We start from the raw sequence: 24,525 nt of genomic DNA on the forward strand, positions 1-24,525 counted from the left end.
CCCATGCAGGATGCGGGCTGCAGACAATTGTGTTCAAAAGACACACCAGGCTGCAGGCTACTGGAAACTGGCTCGAAACTGCCTGAAGGGGTGCCAGGTATTCGAACTGGGATGCGAGGGGGTGCTGAGGACACTGAAGGCTTTCTGATCATGTTGGAGGTTTAGATCTGGAGTTTGGGTTGTCAATGGTTTAGACTGATGATTGTGCGGCTGCAGAGGCTGCGGGAGCACCGGAGGAAAATCCACAGACACTCGGGGACTCTGAAGGGACTTTCTTTTGCTTCTCTTTCTCTGACTGTATGGGGCACCAGGTAATCTCTGTGGATGATGAATCTTTGTCTGTCTTACAGCCGACTAAAGGCAATTTCATGTGATATTGCACCTGCTTTATTACATGATAATAAAATAATATCAAATCTTGAAAAAAAAAGGGGATGTGACCCAGAGAATGATAGAACGAAAAATGTAAGAGAGAGAGAGAGAAAGAGAGAGAGAGAGAGAGAGAGAGAGAGAAAATCAGTGAGGGGCTCACATACATTGACAGAACTCCACAAAGGGTGGTAATGTGCACACAGCTATGTTTTCCCTGCCAAGAGTCCCTGACAGAGGAATAAATGCCTCAGGCTTGTGATCCTCAGCATAGACTGGGCCCTGTATCAGTCTCTCCCCCACCCCCCCCACCCCCTGGCCAATGGCCCATGCCCTTCCTTACCTCTGAAGCCAGGCTGACAGTTGCACAGGTAGCCATTATTCATATCCTTACACGTGCCGCCATTCACACAAGGGTGAGACTCACACTCGTTGACATTCAGGTCACAGTTCATACCTGCCCAGCCGGGGCTACACTCACAGTTGTACCTGTCAAGCAGAAGAACAGAGTCAGTCCTCATCTACCCCTTTGCCAATAGAAGGAAAGGCTCTTCTGCACATCCCATTTTAAGGCTTCCCACCCAAACTGGATACATTGTGAAACTCCCTCCACGTGTTCTCATCAAACATTCCAAGGGCCAGTGAGCACAAGTACAATGCAGTACAGGGCACCTCTACATAGTCTCATCCAACACTCCTCGGTTCAGTTCATCAGAGATTAGATACTGAATGAAACTCCCTCTGAAGGTTCCATCAAACACTCCTATGGCAGGTACAGCACAACTCAGAATAAATCTGCCTGTATATGGTTCCATCAAACATTCCTGTGCAACCCATATGAATGAGCAATTCTCACCCATTAAGGTAATCTCTGCACTCCCCATGGATGCATGGATTGCTGTTACACTCGTTGACCTCAGAGAAACACACCAAGTCATGGTAACCCTCTGGACAGATGCATATAAAGCCGTTGATATCATCTTTGCATGTTCCTCCATTGTGACATGGGTTTGAAGCACACTCATCAATGTTAATGTTGCACATGGGTCCTGAAATACACAGTGAAAACATGAATCTTAATAAGACCAGTAGTGAATAATTGCATATTAATCTCATTGTGGTGAAGCCATGAATATTAATGAGGATCATCACAGCAAACAGATTGAAAGGGTTTAACAAAATAGTGGCACAACTTTGGATGTGGGAATGGTATGGTACCACAGAGCTCAGCAATGACGCACTGGTCTGGTTGGGACCAGGAATGCGGGTCAGGTCCGACAGCTTTCAAAGCAACAGATCAATTAGTGAGAAGAGTCCGTCCAGAGGCCATGAAGACAAGCAGAGCAGAAACATACTTGCACTTCAAAAAATTCTGACAAGTTTATAGTTAATGAGGTCATTGTTTTTTTTGTTGTAACGGCAAGAGGAAAGTAGTCATGAAATATCAGGATGAGAAGTGGAGTTGGAATGGGCTGTGTGTTAATGTGGGAAGGGGTCAGGATTAGTCACTTTGTGAGGAGACTTTGTACAGGAGACAGATTGGGAATTAGAGAGATGAGGATTAGGACAGAGTGTGGAAGGGGAAGAAGGAGAGAGGGAGGAGATGGATGAGGAATGAATGTGAGAAGATAGTGGCAATTGGTGTGAGGATGACTGGGAAGTAGTGCAAGAGATGGAGCAGCAGATTGTGTGGAAGCCACTGGATATTTACCCAGTGAGGGTTAGTGTGTGTGGAGCCTATACCCCAGTGAGGGACAGTGTGCAGAACCTGTACCCCAGTGAGGGACAGTGTTTGTGGGACCATTATCCCGGTGAAGATCAGCATCTACAGGCAGAAGAAGATACTTGGAAGATGAAAAGAAGTTCAGAGCTAGTTGCTGCGACAGTTTTAGTCACTCAATCTTCATCCTATTTTCTCTCAGCACTTCCGAATAAAGTCCAACAATGTCGCTGCTTGACACGTCCAGGACTGAAGTGAAGTGAAATGATTCCCTTCAGAATTGAATCTCTCCTCCACACCGAAACAAAGGAACAACATTCAGAGCCTGAGTTTTCTCAAATTACGGCTTGTCTTTTGCTTCACTCGCCCCAGATCTTTGAAAGCAGGACTGGTGGAGTAGCTTGGCCCTGAAACCCAATCCAGCAGATGGGCTGTTGTTGAATAATGGACCCTTTATTAAAAAGTCAGCTTCCCTCCCTAGCAGCAGCTGGACCCGATCCTCAGGACGATCAGCCAGTGGGTGCCCTGTGAGTCAGGTGCAGGTGGGAGGGCTGGGGGTCGGGAGGAATTGACCGGACCCCTCCACTCCACCGAGAGGCAGAGAGAGGAGGGTAAAAGAGAACAAAGTCATGGATGGAGGAGGAAGAAGGAATGGGCAAGAGAGTGAGAGAGGGATAGATAGAGGGTGTGGGTATGCGTGTGTGTGTGTGTGTGTGTGTGTGTGTGTGTGTGTGTGTGTGTGTGTGTGTGTGTGTGTGTGTGTGTGTGTGTGTGTGTGTGTGTGTGAGAGAGAGAGAGAGAGAGAATGTGACTGTGAGCTTCCACCGTGGCTGTGTGGCTGGGAGAAGGAACACGATACTCCTGAGATTCAGAGATCTGCTTGACTGATGACAGGCACTCCTTTTACTCCTGTTCCTCCACTTACCTGCTCCCATTGACTGGCCCTGGGCAGAGCCTTGGTTGCTTTGGAAACGCCAATTCAAACATTTTGCTCAGCTTTTTGGCCTGGTAAAATTATATTTAAATTCCTCCCATTAGAGGGCACAAAGTACAGGGTGTGACCATCACTGCCAAAGGCCGTCATCTGAATGTGGGTGCCTTGGTTGTATGTGCCCAGAGAAAGGGGGACGTGCATCAGGGTAGGAGTGGAGAGGAAGAATGCAGGGGACAAGGTGTGTGTGTGGGGGGTGGGTATAAAGTTGTCTGAAGGTGTGGGGGGACACAATAATGCAGAGGGATGTGGAAGATCAGAAATGGGTAATGAGGGATGAGGGGTTATGGGGGAAGAAGAATGGGGCTGAGAGAAAAGGTGAGTGAGGGATGAGGAAGATGGGAAAAGGGGGCTGAGGGTGGGTGACATAGGATCACAGCCCAAAAAGTCGACCATCTCTTTGCCTCCACAGATGCTGCTTGGCCAATTCCAGCAGTTTAGTTTTTGCCTCAGGTACCAGCATCTGCCATTATGTGAGTTTCCTCAAGAGTGTTGGGCTGGCTCTGAGACCTGGTGCATGTTCGATGATCTGAATGACCTCCGTCTGTATCATATAGAAATACAAGATATTTCTTGTATTCTTGCGTTCCCACTTACCCGGAGGCCAGCAGCCAGCTGTAAACTGCTCATTTAGGTTAAGATTTGATAACATGCAGGAAAATAGTAGGAGACAAGCTCTCCCGCAACAAAAGTGAAACTCTAGCTTGGATTCAAGATCAACAGAAGCTGACATGAATATTGCAGAAATATAATGCAGCAAAGTGTGCACTGGGCAGTGAGAGGTCATGCCTCAGGTGGGTGTATGCAAGAGATCAAGGGTGGTGCACCAGAGTAACATCCACAACAGCACACACAGTGAGTTTAAGATGCTGAAACAGAGTGGGATTGTTCATATCAGTGACATTTCACACAAAGTTTCATTTCTAATCATATGGAGCATTAGAACAAAAAGCATTGGTCAATAGCAGGTTTTAAAGAGTATCTTAAATGAGTGGCGGAGAGGGAGTTCCCAGCTCGGTGCTCAGGGGACCAACGGTATCACCATGAATTGCCTTGAGTCTTCAGTGGCTTGGAGACTGGAAGAGCATTTGATGGAGGGCATGGGGAATGCTGAGAAACATGAAAGATTGGAAAACAATTATCTTTAAGATGTGGCCAAATTGGATGTGGGTCAGAGAGGGCAAGGGTGATAGGTGAATGGGACCTGGTGTGAGCATGTTATTGGGAAAATATTTTGGGTGAGTTTAAGAGAGAGGATGGAGGATGGGAGATTAGGATAGGGTGGTAGATAACTCAGGGGAGATTGGGGTAGGGTGGCAAGGTAACGCAGGGGGCATTGGGAGAGGGTGGCAACATAACAGGGGGCATTGGATAAGGTGGCAAGGTAACTCAGGGGGCATTGGGGTAGGATGGCAACATAACACAGGGGGCATTGTGATAGGGTGGCAAGGTATTGATGAAAGTTTCAGCACTGGGTGAGCAGAGGCCATGTTAGAAAGGTGAAAATGGATGTGGCCCTTACCAGTGTAGCCCATCTCACAGACACAGTCATAGCTGTTGATCTGATCAATGCAGTTCCCGTACTCACAGGGATTACTGACACAGTCATCCAAATTTGTTTCACAGTTTACACCTGTGGAAAAATAATACAATGACTAAACTTTATGAAACTTGATGCTCCATCAATGCAATGAGAAAACATGAATGTAGGAATCTTCCAAGACAAAGCAAGGAAGATTTGCATTGCCATAGCATCAGAATTCTGCCATGCACTTTCTAGTAAACAAGTTTTTTAATCCAGGAATGGAAACTGACATTTCAAGCACAGCAAGATCCCTCAAACAGTAATGAGTTGATGACCTGAAGGTTTTGAGTGAAAGATAAGTTGCTGGCTGGGACACTGGAAGAACAGATGGACAAGAAACTGGAAATAGGAAGGCAGTGTTATGGGGAACAGAATAGTGAATGTGAGAATCTGGGGGCAGAGGCTTGTGAACTGGGAGGAAATGAAAGAAGAAAGAGAGAGAGAGAAAGGGAGAGATGGGTAGGGAGAGAAGAAGAGAAAGGGGTGAGAATGGGGAAAGAGAGAGAAAGGGGAAGAGAAAGAAACAGGAGGGAGAAAGGGAAAAGAGGAAAGGAGAAAGGGATGAAGAGGAGAAGAGAAGGAGAATATAATGAAGGGGTGATGAACGGCAGAGCAGAAAAGCTGAGGGGAAAGAGATCAGTACCTGAGGTACCCTTGAGGCAGGAACACGAGTACCCATCCACTTTGTCCTGGCATGTCCCTCCGTGCTGGCAGGGTTGGCTCTGACACTCATTGATGTTAATGTCACAGACACGACCAGTGTAGCCCGCGAAACAGGCACAGTTAAAGGTTGCAATGGCATCCTTGCATGTACCATAGTGACAGGGATCTTGCTCACACTCATTGATGTCGGTCTCACAGAGAGTGCCAGAGAAACCTGGAGCAGAACAAAACAATCAATTAACCTGAAGGCCTGAGAACATTATGAGGGGCGGGGGGAGAGGGGAGAGAGAAAGAGAGAGAGAGTGAGAGAGAGAGAGAGAGAGAGAGAGAGAGAGAGAGAGAGAGAGAGGGGAAGAGTTGGAAAGAGACAGAGGGTGTAGAAAATGAAAAAGAATGTGCATGGGCAAACACAATGCAAAAACATACATGTGCAAACGCACACAGATCCACACGTGCACACACACACACACACACACACACACACACACACACACACACACACACACACACACACACACACACACACACAATATGCACATGTACACATGCCTGCCCACACACACACACTGGGTGATCACAACAACACTTCCCCAATGGAGTGGAATAGCTTCCATCAGAAATTGACAATGTTCATTACTCATAGAAAAGCAAGTTTCACTTAATTTGGCAAAAGCCCTGGAGTGGAAAGCAGAGGGCCAGAAAGGACAGAACCAAATCTACAGGTAGCAGGTGAGAGGAACATGTCTACCTGGAAATGGTGATGAGGTGATGTTAGGTTTGGAGGCAAGACCGAGGGGGGAGGAGGAGGCAAAGAATGAGCTTAATTCAGACGTGATGTTCAGAGGCTGGACTGAGAGGAAGTGTAAATGAGATGAGGAGATGTGTGTGCACTGACCTTCCAAACATTCACAGTGATATTTATTAGGTCCATCGACACACCTGGCTGCGTTCTTGCAGGGTGTGCTTGCACACTCATCCACATCGATCTGACACAAGTTACCATTGAATCCTGAGAAGTTAAACAGAACTGGGTGACTGGGTCGGAAGCGAGACAGGGCTTGGATTGAGTAATGGGGGAAGAGAGAGGTGCTTTCAGGTTTGGGGTAGGGGAAGGAGGTTCACTACTGGGGTCGAGGAGAATCATGTGTTCAGCCAGGGAGTGAGATAGTCAGTCTGTGCGGTCTAACCAGAGTATTACAATTAATTCAATAAGGTGGGGGACCTGGGCAAAACATTCCAACAGCACCTGCCTCTGTCAATGTGAGGAGGAGGTCATTGGAGAGGGAGCACAAGCTTGAGGGTATATTTTATGTATGGGGCTATGGGACACAGATTTTAACTTTTTTAATTTTTAAAATTTAGACAGACACCACGGTAGCAGGCCAATTTGGCCCTACGAGTCCATTCCACCCAATTTACACCCCATTAACCTAGACCCCAGGATGGGTGGGGGGAAATTGGAGCCCCCAGAGAAAACCCACACAAGACATGGGGAGAATGTACAAACTCCTTTCAGACAATGCGGGATTCGAAACCTGGTCCGGTCCTGATCGCTGGCACTTTAGAGGCGTGGCACTAGCCCCTACGCCAACCATGCCCATCTTACAGATGCTGCTCAACCCACTGAGTTTCTACAGCAGGTTGACCCTTGGTCCAAATTCCACCCTCTGGTGTGTCTCGAGGGTTACGGTGTATTGTCCCTTGGAGTTCAATTATCTGCTGCACCTCCCCTGCATGTAACACCAGACTTAGCCCATGACAGTGAGAAAAGGTGAGTGTGTGAGAAAGAGCACATATGTTCGTGTGTGACTGAACTTTAGTGAGGGGATGTGAATGATTATATTTGTGCATTTATTATGTGAATGTAGGACCTCACACTGACACTGACATTGACAGCAGCGTACTTGTACCTCCCAACTCTCTGCATTTACTCCTCAGACTCCATTCACACCACATTTAATATCTTATGAGCTAATGACTGTGGTGTGGCATATGTGCCAAAGTGTGAATGAATGCAAGTTGAATGTCTGCATAGCAAATTCTAGGGTGGGATGTTTAGTAAGGCTGTGATCAAAAGATTGCGTAAACTAATGTGCTGTGATCAAATTTCAATGTATATGTGTGTGAGAGTGTTTGTGACTTTGTGTGTACATGTATATGCAGTTTGAGTGTGTGTGTGTGTGTCTGTGAGAAAGTGGAAGCACATTAGATTTTCTGTATGTGAGTGTATTTGTGAGAGGCGGTCATAAACGGGCATCTGAGTGCGACCATATGCTCTTGAATGTGTGAATGCATGCATGTTAATATGTGATTTAAAATAAATAGGAGAGTAAATGGGATTCCATGTGTGAGTACGTGTTTGTGGAGAGTGAGTGTGAGTATGAATCTGTGTGTGAGAGAGAGAGAGAGAGAGAGAGAGAGAGAGAGAGAGACATTCTACATTTGTGAATCCATACATATGCTTGCAGAAACACACAATGCATACACACATGCCTGTCCGAGTGTGAATGCATGTGTTTGTGTGTGTCTGCATGGATATGTGTGTGTGCGAGGACGAGTATGTGAGAAAGAAGTTGCATGTCTGGGAATGTGTGCGCGGAAGTGAGAGTGTTTGTGAAAGTGAAAGGGTGTGTGCGTGAGTGTATGTATGTGAGAGTCTCTGCAGATGAGTGTGTGTGTGTGTGTGTGGGGGGGGAAGTGAGGATTGGTATATGTGAGACAAATTGTGAGTGCAAGTGTGTGTGTTTGTGTACTTTTTCCATGTTTGCATGTGACTGAGGATGTTTTGTTTGTGTGCATGTGTGTGTCTGTATGTGTATCAGCATGTGTGTGTATGTGAATCTGGTGTTTGTGTCGGTCTGCACGCATATGTGTGTGTGCATGTGTTTCTGAGAATTGTGAATGTGTTGGTCTGTATGTATGTGTGTGGATGTGTGTGAATATATGTGTGCATTTGTGTATGTGTATGTATATATGTGTGTGTGCTTTATGTTTATGTGTGTATGTATCTTTGGCTTGGCTTCGCGGACGAAGATTTATGGAGGGGGTAAAAGTCCACGTCAGCTGCAGGCTCGTTTGTGGCTGACAAGTCCGATGCGGGACAGGCAGACATGGTTGCAGCGGCTGCAGGGGAAAATTGGTGGGTTGGGGTTGGGTGTTGGGTTTTTCCTCCTTTGCCTTTTGTCAGTGAGGTGGGCTCTGCGGTCTTCTTCAAAGGAGGTTGCTGCCCGCCAAACTGTGAGGCGCCAAGATGCACGGTTTGTGTGTGTGTGCTTGTATGTGTATCAGTGTGTGTGAACGCGCACATGTGTGGGTGTCAGGGAAGGATGATGTGCACGCGCGTGTATCAGAGGGTGGATGAGCGTGTGCATACGTGAGTGTCATTGATTGAGTACGGGAGCTGGGGACGCGTTGCCTTCAGCCATCAGCTGCTGTACAGTGTGCTGCCTTCGCCAGCTGCTCCAGGAGAAAGGGCTGCTCGATGTAGTTGTTGTGAGGCAGCATATTCCAGCAATGTGGTGGGGCTCCATGGTTACTGAGAATGGGGAGTTGAATGGTCCTGACCTCACACTGACACCAGCCATTGACAGCCAGCGTCCCTGAACTTCACAGCTCTCTGAGATTTGCTCCTAATGCACAAAGCCCTCAGACTCCATTCAGACCACATTGCATTTCTCAGTGCACGTTTTTGTTCCTCAAGAGCCTTCTTCATTCTTTCACAAGCTCACAGAATGCCTTCACTGATTGGTCCACTCCACCAAATTCTCTTCAGCTCAGCTTGTCCTCATCATCAACTAACAGTCACTTACTCCACAACTCTTTCTCCCAAACTCTTCAAATTCCCACCTCCCCTTTATTCTTCATTTTCTTGTGTATCAATCCACAGTTTCCTGCTGCCCATCTTCCCGCTGCCAGTGGGATATGTACCCCACTGAGGGACAGTGTGTATGGACCCTGTACCCCAGTGAGGGTCAGTGTGTTGGACCCTGTACCCCAGTGAGGGTAGTGTGTGTGGAACCTGTAACCTCGTGAGGGACAGTGTGTGTAGAATCTGTACCCTAGTGAGGGTCAGTGTGTGTGGACCCTGTACACCACGGACGGTCAGTGTGTGTGGACCCTGTACCCCAGTGAGTATCAGTGTGTGTGGAACCCATATCCCAGTGAGGGTCAGTCTGAGTGGAATGTGTACCCCAGTGAGGGTCAGTGTGGGTGGACTCTGTACCCCAGTGAGTGTCAGTGTGTGTGGAACCTGTACCCCAGTGAGGGTCAGTGTGTGTGGAACCTGTACCCCAGTGAGGGACAGTGTATGTGGAATCTGTACCCCAGTGAAGGTCAATATGTGTGGACCCTGTATTCCAGTGAAGGTAGTGTGTGTGGACCCTGTACTCCTGTGAGGGTCAGTGTGTGTAGAACCTGTACCCTAGTGAGGGTCAGTGTGTGTGGAACCTGTACCCCAGTGAGGGTCAGTGTGTGTAGAACCTGTACCCCAGAGAGGGACAGTGTATGTGGAATCTGTACCCCAGTGAAGGTCAATATGTGTGGACCCTGTATTCCAGTGAAGGTAGTGTGTGTGGACCCTGTACCCCAGTGAGGGACAGTGTATGTGGAATCTGTACCCCAGTGAAGGTCAATATGTGTGGACCCTGTATTCCAGTGAAGGTAGTGTGTGTGGACCCTGTACTCCTGTGAGGGTCAGTGTGTGTAGAACCTGTACCCTAGTGAGGGTCAGTGTGTGTGGAACCTGTACCCCAGTGAGGGACAGTGTATGTGGAATCTGTACCCCAGTGAGGGACAGTGTATGTGGAATCTGTACCCCAGTGAAGGTCAATATGTGTGGACCCTGTATTCCAGTGAAGGTAGTGTGTGTGGACCCTGTACTCCCGTGAGGGTCAGTGTGTGTAGAACCTGTACCCTAGTGAGGATCAGTGTGTGTGGAACCTGTACCCCAGTGAGGGTAGTGTGTGTGGAACCTGTACCCCAGCGAGGGTAGTGTGTGTGGAACCTGTACCCCAGTGAGTGTAGTGTGTGTGGAACCTGTACCCCAGTGAGGGTAGTGTGTGTGGAACCTGTACCCCAGTGAGGGTAGTGTGTGTGGACCCTGTACTCCCGTGAGGGTCAGTGTGTGTAGAACCTGTACCCTAGTGAGGGTCAGTGTGTGTGGAACCTGTACCCCAGTGAGGGTAGTGTGTGTGGAACCTGTACCCCAGTGAGGGTAGTGTGTGTGGAACCTGTACCCCAGTGAGGGTAGTGTGTGTAGAACCTGTACCCTAGTGAGGGTAGTGTGTGTGGAACCTGTACCCCAGTGAGGGTAGTGTGTGTGGAACCTTGCATTCGGACAGTTGTGCATAAACATGGCACAATATTAGCCTTGAACGTTTTGAATAGTAGTACATATTTGGCAGTTTCTATATACTGATGCTGCATCTATTTGTTGTAGTCTTTAACCTGGACTTATACTGGTCTGTGCCTTTGTGGTGAAGTGAATGGGATCTGAACAGGAAAGATAATTAAAATAAAAGGGCAAGAAAATTTTGACCTAAAAAAGGGCGTCACTTGATTGTGTTGAACATAGTACTTGGCCACATAGCCATTTTATCAGTGAAATGAATAAAGTTTATTTTTTTTTACTGAAGTCATTAGTTTCACTATCCAGATTTCAGTCTCTGTGAGCAGAACCAAGTTGACAGTAGACTGATCGCTCCACAGGATGGGGGATGGGAGAGCGTGTAGGCCTTGCCTTGGCAGCTAAAGCCTGCCCGCAGGCCAGGATTAATCCCTGGCCTTGCTCACAGTACACAGAGGATGCGGTGGGGGTTGGGCCAAGGAGGAATGTTTATTGGTACCAACCTGAAGGGCATTCACATTCAAACTCGTTGATTTTGTCGATACATTTGCCCTTGTTTAAGCAGGGATTACTGCCACATTCGTCGGTATCAATCTGACAGTACAGTCCTGTGTAACCTGCAAAGTTATAACACACAGAATGAACCATTTCCACACAGGCTGTTGTTGCAGGAGAATCGGAAGGTTCAGCGTGATGCTTCTGAGAGTGAGGGGAGGCAAGGGAGAAACACAACTCTGTTACCACACAGGCCTCCGGGGTTCAAATCCCGTGCTGTCTGTAAGGGGTTCGTTTCTTCTCCCCGTGTCTGAGTGGGTTTCCTCCGGGCGCTCCAGTTTCCTCCCACCCTTCAAAAATGTACCGGAGGTGTAGGTCAATTGGGTGTAATTGAGCAGCATGGGCTCGTGGGCCAGTGGGCCTGTTATTGTGCTGTCTGTCTAAATTTTTAAAAAATTGACATTGATTTTCTACACTTGAACCATTTCCTGTGGATCACAAGGCAATTTCCTGTTTACTCCCAATTCAAACTACAAGTACAAAACAAATCATCACTTTCCTCTTGTCCTCTCAGCAACCTAATCTGGCCTTACTCTTTCCAGCTCTTTCCTCTTGTCCTCTCAGCAACCTAATCTGGCCTTACTCTTTCCAGCTCTTTCCTCTTGTCCTCTCAGCAACCTAATCTGGCCTTACTCTTTCCAGCTCTTTCCTCTTGTCCTCTCAGCAACCTAATCTGGCCTTACTCTTTCCAGCTCTTTCCTCTTGTCCTCTCAGCAACCTAATCTGGCCTTACTCTTTCCAGCTCTTTCCTCTTGTCCTCTCAGCAACCTAATCTGGCCTTACTCTTTCCAGCTCTTTCCTCTTGTCCTCTCAGCAACCTAATCTGGCCTTACTCTTTCCAGCTCTTTCCTCTTGTCCTCTCAGCAACCTAATCTGGCCTTACTCTTTCCAGCTCTTTCCTCTTGTCCTCTCAGCAACCTGATCTGGCCTTACTTCCTCCAGCTCCGCACCATAACTCCAAATCTGAGGATAACCTTCTCCCTAAAAACCAACCAACCTCCTTCTTGGAATACTGAGCTGACCCCCAGCCTCAAAAGGCGACAAATGTTATGGGGAGAAGGATGGTCAATGGGGCTGAGTGGGAAAATGGATCAGCTCATGATTAATTTTTTGAAAATTTAGACATGCACCACGGTAACAGGTCATTTCAGCCCATCAGTCCATGCCGTCCAATTACACCCAATTAACCTACAGCCCCAGTACACTTTGAACGGTGGGAGGAAACCAGAGCCCCAGGGAAAACTCACGCAGACTTGAGGAGAATGCACAATCTCCTTACAGACAGCGCGGGATTCGAACCCCAGACCAAATCCCTGGAACTGTAAAGGCATGTGCTAACTGCTACGCCAACTGAGTCAGGGCATACCCAATGGGCTGAATAGCCTGTTTCTGCTCCTATATCTTTTGGATTCGAGAGCTCTTTGAAGAAGAGCAGTCCGGTTCTCAGTGGCCCAACTTTGATTGTGAAGTCAGGGCCCCAGGAAAGAATATGCTCAATCCATTTCCATTTGTTAAATCCTGCTGTTATCCTAAATGTCTCAGCCACGCCATTCCTGATAAGAAAACTCTTTATGCAAACTGCAAGTTTACTCAGATGTAAAATTACAAACCGGCCTGAACCTGACCCATTCACAGCCAAGCAGGGAATTTAGAACCATTCTGATGCCTGTCATGACCTGAGGCTCTGGGACTGTACTCGTTAAGAGTACAGAATGATGAGGGGGACATCTTAGAGGCATTTTGAATGCTGAAAGGCCTGGACAGAGTAAATGTGGCAACGATGTTTCCCATGGTAGATGAGTCTAGGACAAGAGGGCACTAGAATAAAAGGGTATCAATTTAAAACAGAGATGTGGAAACATTTCTTTAGTCAGAGCATCATGAGTGTGTGGGGCTTTTTGCCACAGGTAGTTGTGGAAGTGAGGTCGTTGGGTGTATTTAAGGCAGATATTGACAGGTATTTGATTTGTCAGGGCATCAAGGGTTACGGGGAGAAAGCCGTGGAGTGGGGCTGAGTGGGAAGATGGGTCAGTTTGTGATTAGAATGGAGGAGCAGACTAGATGGGCCAATGGGCCTACTTCTGCTCCTAGATCTTGTAATCCTGTGAACCCAACATGTAGAATCAAGTCTTAAGCTAGGTTGGCTAACCAGACTCCTGGCATGGGTACTGAGTTCAATTATTTTTAAAGTGTTAGCCCAGCCCAATCCAAACTCAACATCATTGTTTTTTTCTTGAGAGCAGATGCAACCAAACCTAGCATACATAAGCCAAATCAGGGGGAGGTTGAGTGGGCCAGACTCTAATGCAACTTGTCCCTGTCCCCAGTGAAACACAAAAACCTGTAGTAAAAACACAGAAATGCTGAAGAATTCAGCACACAAACAATTCTAAAAGTACTGACAGTACAACGTGGGTGCGGGACCACTCAGAGCTGGGATTTCAGGTTCAGCAAGGTCAGCATTTCATTGTTTTATCCCCTACCCATCCCTGGCCCTGAAAGGATGATGTTGCCAGATGGGCCATTTTCCCGCCTAAATGGGCTTCTTTTGGAGATCGGCCACGGGAAAATTTGAACGTTTGTGGGTTGTGGGTGCTTGGGCCTCGTCTAAGAATTGTGTTTTTTTTTGTGAAGCAAAAGGGAGGAACAGCAGGGCAATTGTAAAAGTGGCTGGGCCACAGTGGGGCGCTCGGAGGACCGGGCAGAGAGGTGCAGCAGCGGACTTGGAGGACCGGTCGGTGTGGTACAGAGGCAGACTCGGTGTCAGAGGACCATCACCACCGACTAAAATCATCGAAACCTCGTGCTGCGGGTAAGCATTGGAAGTTGGAACTCGATCGAGATCGGAAGTACGGACAGAGTCTTCCCATGGCAACTGAAAATTCGTAAAATCAACATTATCTGCACCATCTCTGATTTGATATGAATGTAGAGGTGTTGACTAATAAGGTAATTTTTTTCCTCTTTTTGCCAAACAGCTTCGTTTTTGGTTGTGGGTTTAGATCTTATTTTGATGATATAATGTACCAATATAATATAATCTGATTGAGAGGGCGGGGTACCTTGGATGAAATGATATATCCATCTGTACTTTGCATTTTTCCAAGTGGAATTTCAATGTCAATAAAAATATTGAAAGGAAATTGCAGTAACTCCCCCTCCCATCACCCTGTCCGCTTTGGCCATTATTTGGCTGTATTAATCTATCCACTCTTGTTAGTTAACCTTCACTATTTATTCCTTTAGCAGGGTGCACCCCTCTTGGGAAAGTGGACAAAATACAAGAAGCATTATTGTGAAACCTGGGAGAGAGAAGCCATTTTTAAGGAATGCTAATTGTTAGCAGTAGGTAAATTTCTGAGAGATCGGATATACAATTATTTGGATACCCAGAAAATGATTAAGCATTGAGCCCTTTAAAGAACTTTATCTCAGATGAAACTTATCAAAACGAAACTGAGAAACAGAATGCAACAAGAACTGCTGGAGGCAATATTATGTCCAGAAACAATTTCTGCTGGAACAGTTTCGAGCCAACACCATCTCTACTGAGTCATTTTACATCAGATATGTACAAATGTTACGATAATAATTAACACTTCAACTTAGATTTCTAGATTTTTGTAGCCTTGTTTAAGACTTTTTTATATCCATAGTTATTAGATGCAGGATTTTTTTGTCAATTTGTCTGCGTGTTATTCAGGACTTTGTAGTACAGAATCTTCCATAATTAAAGGAATCCAGAGGTTTTTTTTATTGAGGCTGTGACCCTGCTGAACCTGAAATCCCAGCTCTGTGTGGTTCTGCACCCACATTGTACTGTCAGTACTTTTAGAATTATTTGCTTGCTGAATACACTTGTTTTTATTTGCACGTAGTTATTAGTATAGAGCATTATATTTTAACTTCTGCTTGGATGTTAATTGTATTTTATTTGTTCATTAGCTCTGTATGTTACTGGCACAATGACAATAAAGTTGAATCTAATCTAATTTGCTATTTTTAGGCTGTTTGGGCTGGATTTCACACCCGGTTTGACCTTAAATATTTTGGGCATCTGGCCACACTTGGTACATCCAAGCTGCTGCAGGTAGTCAGGAATCTGTGGGGCATGAGATCCAGACCAGACACGGATGGCAAGTTTAGTTCTCTGTGTACACATTAGTAAACCCTCCATTGGCAAGACATTGATCTCTGCATCAAAGAGGCTGGATGCGGACTGGGAGATCGTTTTATTGAGCACCTCGACTCTGTCCGCCGCAATAGCGTGGATCTCCCAGTGGCCACCCATTTCAATTTTCCATCCCATTCCCTGGCTGACATATCTGTCCATGGTTTCATGCACTGCAGTCTGAGACCACCTGCATATTGGAGGAACAACGCCTCACCTTCTGTCTGGGCACCCTCCAACAGGACGGCATTTATAACGACTTCTCAGTTTTCTGCTAAAACACTGCCCCTACCATCTTCTTTCCCTTGTCTCTCCTCTCTCTCTCTCTCTCTCTCTGTTTTCCTTTTCCCTCTGTCTCCTTTCACAGAGTCAAAACCAATTCTCACCTTTCCTATCCAATTAACACCTTTTATTTGTCTGAACCCCTCCCACTCATTCTTTCCCCCTTAATCTCCCATTCTTCATTAAGATACCTGCCTGCTTTTTGCTTATACCTTGAAAAAGGACTCAGGGCCTAAACATCGGTATTAGATTTTTACCCTGTATGGACGCTGTGAGACCGGCTGAGATCCCCCAGCATTTCCGTGTGTTTTTACTACAATCACAGACAGCATCTGCAGACTTTCGTGTTTCACTGCATTCATAAACCAATCAGACATAGTGACGATCATTGATGACAATTTTTGATTCTGGATTTATTTTACATTTAATAACCTTTTCTAACTTCCACCTGTGGGATTCGAACTCCCCTGTCATTGAGCACAATACTCCTTCCATTATAACCTGTCCCTCTGTTATTGAAAACCAGTGGTCCACGTGCGATTTCTCAGGCTCAGCAACCATCTCAGTTTGTTCATGTGAGCAACAACACTCAAACTCTTGGTTTCTGAATCCTCTATAAAACTGTACCGCCAAGTTAGTGTCACCAGTCCTTCATCTTCTGCCTACTGCCTCATGTGCTCCGCCATTTTGGAGAGAGGACAGAGAAGATTTACCAGAATGTTGCTGGGGTTACAGGGTCTAAGTTATAGGGAAAGGTTAAAAGTTTTTATTATTTGGAGCGTAGAAAGTTGAGAGGGGATTTGATTGAGGTATTTAAAATTATTAGGGTTATAGATAGAATTGATGTGGAGAGGCTTTTTCCTTTAAGAAAGGGGGAGATACAAAAGGACATGAGCTGAGAATTAGGGGGCAAAAGTTTAGAGGAAACATGAGGGGAGACTTCTTTACTCAGAGAGTGTTGGGTGTGTCGAACAAGCTTCTAGACAAAGTGGCGGAGGCAGGCACGATATTCTCATTTAAGGAGAAGTTGGATATGTTTATTGGTGGGAAAGGAATGGAGGGTTATGGGTTGAGTGTAGATCAGTGGGGTTAGGTGGGAGAAAGAGCTCGGCATGGACTAGAAGGACCAAGTTGGCCTGTTTCTACATATATATGACATTTAGATTCATCCACAGTCTGTGGTCATTGTCCTCGCACTTATTACATGACACTTTTACAAATTACATAAGCTCTTGATTAAGTTCATGGTAACTAGGTCATTGATATAAATTAGAGACAGCAGTGATCCTTATATCCACTTCTACGTTATTGTACTCCCCACGTCCCATTACTCCTCCCGGCCAATCCCATGCCATAGCTCATTTGTTGCCAAGGGCTTTTGCACCTACCGGCCATGCAAATGCACTGGAACCTTCCAATCAGGTCAAGGCAGGTTGCGTCGTTCTGGCATGGACTGGACATGCATTCGTTGAAGTCCAGCTCACATCGAGGGCCATGATATCCAGCAAGGCACTGGCACATGAAGGAGCCTAGTGTGTTAATGCACTTCCCTGAATGTTCACAGGGGTTAGATCCTGTGGAAGAATTCAGGGAAAAGGAACTTTAAAAGACCATCAGACAACATTTTGTGTCAACCAACACGCCTCCCGCTCCACTGCCCTACTCTCCCTCATTTCCCTTCCCTCAGCCACTTCCATGCTTTCAGAGGTTGGTGGCTTCTTTCCTGTGAGAAATCATCGAGATTTCAAGCTGGTTGTGTTTCTGGGTGTTCCATCAACACATCCCTTGAAGGAAGGTGAGCAGAATTCTACTTTGGGGTGGGAGAGCAGGATGAACACAGCAGCGCACCATGGAGAATGAAGGCTTTCCGCATTACCTAAAGAACACTCATCATCATCCTGCTTGCAGGCGGTCCCTGAGAATCCTGCTGGGCACATGCAGATGGCCTTCCCATTGACAGGGTTGGTGCTGCAGTTGGCTTCCTCGTGGCAGGGGTTACTGATACAGGCATCGTCCAGGTGACATAAAAGGCCTACAGAACAGGCAAAGGAAGAGAATCAGCATGGAGAATCTATCTGAACCAAAAAAGCCATTCAGCCCATCCAGTCAATTCTTCATGTGAGCAGTATCCCAAATTCCCATTCACCCATTCCATCTATCAGTTATCCAAACCTTTATTCAGAGATTAGCTTGTGCAATAAAACCCCTGGTATTTGAAATTCAAGCAATTGGCAGCCTCAAGCAGCCATTAAAAAAAAATCAAGGAAAATAAATTTAAAAATTAAAATAAAATAATAGGTGAAAAATATGTAGGTTTTAAATTGCAAAAGTAAATGTCCTCTGAGGTTATCCAAAAACCTTTGGTGAAGATGGGAGCAAATATTCAGCCGGTGGAGGCCTTGGTCGTGCTTTGCTCATAGCAGCTGTTTGAATAAAGTTGTGTGAAACAGCAATGGCGTTGCCCATGATGAAGAGCTGGTTGATGCCGCTCGCTGTTCAGGTGACTCTCTTTAAGTGTCTCCTTGTCCCCACTTAGTAAGAGTTCCCCTGGTCAGAGGCTTTATCTGTAAACTTGGGAACATGGTGGGGGGGGGGGGGTATTAATTATCTATGATGTTATTGTTTTTCGGGCAGCTCCATAGAGGGGGAGGAACCTGCAGATACAGTGACAGTTAAATGTTTTCAAAGAATGTGACTGAAAATAGAGTAAAATGCTTTAAGGTTTATATATTCATGCAAATGAAGTTTGTTCAATGTAAGTACAGTAACGTGTTTTTGTCTTTTCAACTGTTTATTCTTAATGCAGGTGTATTAGTTAGGCATTGCAAGAGTAAGTTTCAAGCAACCAGAAACTACACTTATCCAGCATCTACCAATCCCCATTGCTGCTGGAAAGCATGAAAAGACCAGTTGGCCCAGGCAGTCCATACTGTTGTTTATGCTGAACACAAACCTTATCCCTCCTCGTGTCATTTTAATGGCACAGCACGAATGGCATAGTGGTTAGAGTCACATTATCACAGTGCTAACCCAGATTTGAACCTGCCACTAGCTGTAAGGAGTTTGTACATTCTCCCTGTATCATTTTCCTATAGGGTGCTCCAGTTTCCTCCCACGTTCCAAAGACATAGTGTGGTTTGTAGGTTAATTGGTCACGTGGGTGTATTTGGGCAGCATGGGGCTGTGGGCTGGAAGGGCCTGTTACCCTGCTCAAAATTAAATTAAATGACCCCATGTACAGATTATTCTCGTCCCTTTCTTCCTCTGTTCTCTATACAGCTTCTCCTTACATTGATGAAGTACGTTCTGCACTCCTGATAAATGAGATCACCCTCCTGTGAGCCCTGCTTGATGAACCAGTGACTTTCGTGCATTTGTGACCATGGGCTTTCTCTCTTCCAGAGAGGAATCATCCTCACCACCACCTCCCCAATCAAGCATCTGCATTATTTTAAAAACCTCATTAGGTCACCCCCCACACCTTCTTTTTCTAGAGAACTGAGCCACAACTTTTAACCCTTATAGGTGGTTGAAAGCCATCAGTTCTGCTAGAATTCTTGTAAATAATATTTTTGCGCCTTCAACGGTTCTTCCAGCTAGAGCCACTCAAATGGACCCTTTATCGCAACAAGTAGTCCTTTAATATCAGCCATTTTGATCATTTAACATTGTAGAATAAATATTTTACAAATTTGACAACACTTCTGAATTTTATTGAAGAAATGTGGGGCCTTGTTTATTCTTTTCTGTTTCTTCATTAGATGTTATTCTCACTCTCGTTCTCTTTGCTCGCTCAGCTCATTAGACTCTTTTTATCTAAGCAGTTTATCTCTCAAAACCCTTTCCTACCAACTAGCACCATCTCACTCACGTGGATCAGTGTGAAATGGTGGTGAAATGCGAGCAGCAGTGAAATGACAAGGATAGTGAAAGCTAGTAGGGTAAAGATCAATGGTGATGAAAGCAGTGAAGTTAAAGGTCAGGGAGAGCAAGATTACCGGCAGGGAGAACTCCGAGTTGGTGAGAGATCTGAGACAACAAATGTCAGAGTTGGCTAAAGGTCAAAGGTAAAAGTTTCCAGGGTGACAAATGATCAGATGCAGCTTTAAGTTAAAAGCAGCAAGAGTTGTGAATGGCAAAAGGGCAGAGGCAGGGAGAGATCAGTGTGACGACATATTAGGGGAAGAAGTCGGAGGTGAGGACGGGTCAGCATTGGAGAGGCCAGTGGTGAGGATAGGTCGCAGATAAGGAGAGGTCAGAAGTGAGAACACGCGAGAACTAGGGAGAGGTCAAAGGTGATGACTGGTCAGAGACAAAGAGGTCAGAGATGGAGACAGGACAGACAGGGAAAGGTTGGATGTGGGGAAGGTCAAAGACAGGGAAAGGTTGGAAGTGGAGAGGTCAGAGACAGGAAAAGGTTGGAGGTGGGCAAGGTCAAACACAGGGAAAGGTTGGAGGTGGGGGGAGGTCAGAGACAGGGAAAGGTTGGAAGTGGAGAGGTCAGAGACAGGGAAAGGTTGGAGGTGGGCAAGGTCAAACACAGGGAAAGGTTGGAGGTGGGGGGAGGTCAGAGACAGGGAAAGGTTGGAGGTGAGGGAGGTCAGAGACAGGGAAAGGTTGGAGGTGAGGGAGGTCAGAGACAGGGAAAGGTTGGAGGTGATAATAGGCTTGAGACAGGGAAAGGTCGGAGGTGAGGGAGGTGAGAGACAGGGAAAGGTTGGAGGTGATAATAGGCTTGAGACAGGGAAAGGTCGGAGGTGAGGGAAGTCAGAGACAGGGAAAGGTTGAAGGTGATAATAGGCTTGAGATAGGGAAAGGTTGGAGGTGAGCTAGGTCAGAGACAGGGAAAGGTCGGAGGTGATAATAGGCTTGAGACAGGGAAAGGTCGGAGGTGGGGGAGGTCAGAGACAGGGAAAGGTTTGAGGTGATAATAGGCTTGAGACAGGGAAAGGTTGGAGGTGGGGGAGGTCAGAGACAGGGAAAGGTTGGAGGTGAGGGAGGTCAGAGACAGGGAAAGGTTGGAGGTGATAATAGACTTGAGACAGGGAAAGGACAGAGGTGAGGGAGGTCAGAGACAGGGAAAGGTTTGAGGTGGAGAGGTCAGAGACAGGAAAAAGTTGGAGGTGGAGAGGTCAGAGACAGGGAAAGGTGGGAGGTGAGAGAGGTCAGAGACAGGGAAAGGTCAGAGGTGGAGAGGTCAGAGACAGGGAAAGTTTGGAGGTGATAATAGGCCAGAGACAGGGAAAGGTTGGAGGTGATAATAGGTTAGAGACAGTGTGCAATAATTGCACTTGTACCTGTTCTGCCATGGGGGCACTCGCAGTAGAAGGAAGCAACACGATCATGACACGTGGCCCCAGAGTAGCAGGCAGCAATGGCACAGTCATCGATGTTCTCGCTGCAGTCATCTCCAGTCCAACCATTTACACAGACACAGTTGTAGCCTCCATTGTTGTTGTGGCAGGTTCCTCCGTTCTGGCAGGCATTGGGCTGGAGCTGACACTCATCCACGTCCTCTGTACAGAACTGGCCTGTGACGAGTGGGATTGGTGGTTGGAGAGAGAATAAAAAAATGCTTCAAAAAATCAGCAGCTAACCCCCCCCCCCCCCACACCCCACTCCCTCCCCTCCCAAGCCTGAAAATCTGACCTGCTATGGGAGGCAGAGGGAGACTGTCTGGAAGCCACCTTTACTCAGAACTCCCTGGCTATGGTGCAGGCAGGGGGCTGGGCTCCCCAAACCACGGTAATCTCCCCTCAGCCTGAGAAGCAAGGTGTAATGACTAAAGAGTAGCCAGAATTCTTGCTCTCACTTGCTACCTAGATAAACCATCCATCCCAACCCTCACCACACAACCCCCATCCCCACCCCCAGAATGAACATCAGGCAAGGACTGTGATGCTCTCCACGGCCAAATATGCCACAGCTGTGCATTAATTGGAAGGCTGAGAGGCTCATTTGGAGGTAATTTTGAATGAGCCTTTGCAAAGAGGTCTCTGACCCTCTAGGCCCTTTTTAAATAGCAGCATTTCATCCCACGAGGTCCCATTTCAACTGGTCAGTATATTGAAGTGCTCGACAGCCTAGCATCAGGGCAGATGAAAGCATGGATTCCAGTGGTGGAGGAGATTAAATACAAAGATTTTGAAGGATTTGAGAGCAATTTATTCTCAAAGGAGGTCTGGCCCAAGAAGCCCTATGTCTTGAAGAGAGACCACCACTTCCTTAGAATGAAAGGCCACACGGTTATCTCAGAGGTAAGCGCAACACCATTACAGCACCAGAAATCTGGGTTTGAATCTGGCACTGACTGTAAAGAGTTGGTGTGTTCTCCCCGAGTCTGTGTGGGGTTTCCTGTGGGCACTCCCGTTTCCTCCCACCCTTCAAAACATACCGGGGGTGGTAGGCTAATTGGGTGTAATTGGGCAGCATGGGCTCGTAGGCTGAATGGGCCCTGTTACTGTGCTGCAAGTCCAAATTAAAAGTTAAAGAGTGGAAGACAGCCCCTGGGAATCTATTGGAGCATTCACCTGTCCATTCCGGGGGGCACTGGCAGTTGTAGGTGTTCACCCCGTCCACACACAACCCTCCGTTCTTGCACTGGTGCCCAGGGCAGTCGTCCACGTTCACCTCGCAGTGCTGGCCAGAGAACCCTGCAGTGCCCAAACAGAGAACAGTCACTCAGCAAACAGATGGCAGGTGTAGACTCTAAGGTCTCATGATCGAGAGACTCTGGGAGCTTCCAACATGGAATTGGACGAGATTTAATTTCATAAGATAGAGTCTGCTCCCTGGAAATGCGAGTACACCTAAGCAATTGTTTAAGCCATTTCTTTCCTGCTTCAGGGACACCTCAGATGAAGTGTCGGGGAGCCAGTGAGGCTAAATGTAAGTCACTTAGCTACCTGGCAGGCATACCAGTGTTGGCCTCTGCTGGAAAGACCACTGCCCCTGGTGTGCCCAATACAGGCAGTGCTCACTCAACACTGTCCTAGTTCCCATACAGTCATGGGGCATCGTCAAGTTACGGATCTTGACTTGGGAAAATACGACTTTGTATAAGTTCTTCTCTGAATGTTCTCAGGTAGAATACTTGAATCTCTTCACCGGGAAACAATGCAGAGATCACTGATAGAAAACACCAATTTTCTAACTCTCCTTCCTCAAACTCTCCGTCCTGCAAGATCAAACGTTACGAACCCCAAGCCACCTCTCATCAGTGAACACTCAGTTCTTAAACTGCTGATAGCTTCCTCACTGATTGGCAGATCAACACCCCGCCCCCTCCCCACCATCCAGACTGCATTCAGATTAACATTCCCCATCGATCATATGGAAGAACTCCTATCAGCTAAAGTGTCATTTCCCAATCTATTCTCTGCAGATCAGACCCCAAGCACTGACAATACTAAAGATTTTCCATTACAATATTGGGGGAAATTGTTTCCAACCTTATGGAAAATTCAGTTTACGGACAGTTTTCAGGAACTGAACACTTAAGTAACCTGGGGATCTACCACACCACAAAAGATAGTGTCTGTGTCAGGAACACAGGGAAAACATATTATCAGGTGTTATAAAAATGATCGTCATCGTATTTCCAGGAAAAAAAAATTATTTTGGTTGAAGGACGTGGCACTGTGTGATTGATTTATTAGTGCTCCATGTTTTCCATTAGAATATAAGAAATAGAAGCTGAAGTAATGGATTTGATTCATCAAGGGGTGGCTGAGTGGAATGACCTTCTAGAAGAAGGTGGTTGCAGCAGGGTCAATTTTGTCATTTAAGAGGAGGTTGGATGAGTACATGGTTGTGAGAGGGTAGGAGGGTTATGGGCAGGGAGCAGGTAGGTGGAATTAGTGGAATTTCACATAAATCGGTGCGGACTAGAAGGGCCAAGATGGCCTGTTTCCGTACTGTAATTGTTATTGTTAATCTTCATGCACCCTCACCAGTACTCCAGAGCCCGTGAACACAGTTCAGTTCAATATGGCAGCTAACTAGTGCACAGCAACATTTCGTAATTAGCAACAAGACAATGTCTGGTACATATGTTGCTGCATGAAAACTGATGTGGAAGATTGGCAGAAATTTTCCAGCTTCTTCCCTCCACTGAGGGCAGAAGATGCTGAAAGACAACAATGCCTGCCAGAACAGAGGAACCTGCCACAACAACCAAAGCAATGTACCGCTCCTCCAGCAATGGCCGCCATTAGCCCAGACTCTGGGCTTGAATCACCAGGGTGGAGCTTGAACTCTTTTAATCTTTCAGCTCGAAAGCAGCAAATTCAACCTAATCAGTTCAACAATGTTCTTTAAGGGACAGAAATTTGCTGTCTTTCCATGATCAGAACACGGCTTCAGTCTTACACTGTAGCTTATCCTTTAATGCGTGATTTAGTGAACAACTTGGTTGCACCTTCAGGAGCTGACAACTTAGTGACCTTTTCACCAACCCATTTCCTGTGAATTAATTAATAAAAAACTGAGACAATGGAATCCAGTTTATGGTTGCATATTCTGTCAACTAGTTCTGATATAATTTGTCCTTTCCTGCTTCAGTGTGTGCATTTCCAGTAATCTGCAGTTTTATATGTAAATGTCTGCTTATCTCTTAATGTATGCACATATGAGAGTCAGTGTTTGTGAATCTGTGTGTGTGTGTGTGTGTGTGTGTGTTGTGTGTTTTGCCATTTGTGTGTCTATAACTCTGTATGTGTGTTTTGTGCATGTGTGTGTCTGTGTATGTGTTTCTATGTCTGTGTATATATGTCCATAACTCTGTGTGGGTGTGTGTTTGTGTGTGTGGGTGGGGCATGTGTGTGTGTGTGTGTGTGTGTGTGTG

At 46.4% G+C, this 24,525-nt stretch overlaps 1 protein-coding gene across 3 annotated transcripts in view; it reads right to left on the bottom strand.

The window, feature by feature from the left end:
- The window catches only part of notch1b (notch receptor 1b), a 122,202-nt gene that overhangs the window by 39,563 nt on the left and 58,114 nt on the right, over positions 1 to 24,525 (bottom strand). For all 3 annotated transcript variants that reach the window (XM_069889833.1, XM_069889823.1, XM_069889814.1), the window contains exons 5-14: positions 22,211 to 22,333; positions 20,978 to 21,211; positions 17,557 to 17,712; positions 17,069 to 17,254; positions 11,176 to 11,289; positions 6,224 to 6,337; positions 5,309 to 5,542; positions 4,603 to 4,713; positions 1,226 to 1,418; positions 713 to 858 (exon numbers count right to left, since the gene is read on the bottom strand). In XM_069889833.1, coding sequence (XP_069745934.1) covers positions 713 to 858; positions 1,226 to 1,418; positions 4,603 to 4,713; positions 5,309 to 5,542; positions 6,224 to 6,337; positions 11,176 to 11,289; positions 17,069 to 17,254; positions 17,557 to 17,712; positions 20,978 to 21,211; positions 22,211 to 22,333 — 1,611 coding nt within the window. The remainder of the gene's footprint in view (positions 1 to 712; positions 859 to 1,225; positions 1,419 to 4,602; positions 4,714 to 5,308; positions 5,543 to 6,223; positions 6,338 to 11,175; positions 11,290 to 17,068; positions 17,255 to 17,556; positions 17,713 to 20,977; positions 21,212 to 22,210; positions 22,334 to 24,525) is intronic.

Source organism: Narcine bancroftii, chromosome 1 (genome assembly GCF_036971445.1).
Source record: "Narcine bancroftii isolate sNarBan1 chromosome 1, sNarBan1.hap1, whole genome shotgun sequence".
NCBI classification, from domain to species: domain Eukaryota; kingdom Metazoa; phylum Chordata; class Chondrichthyes; order Torpediniformes; family Narcinidae; genus Narcine; species Narcine bancroftii.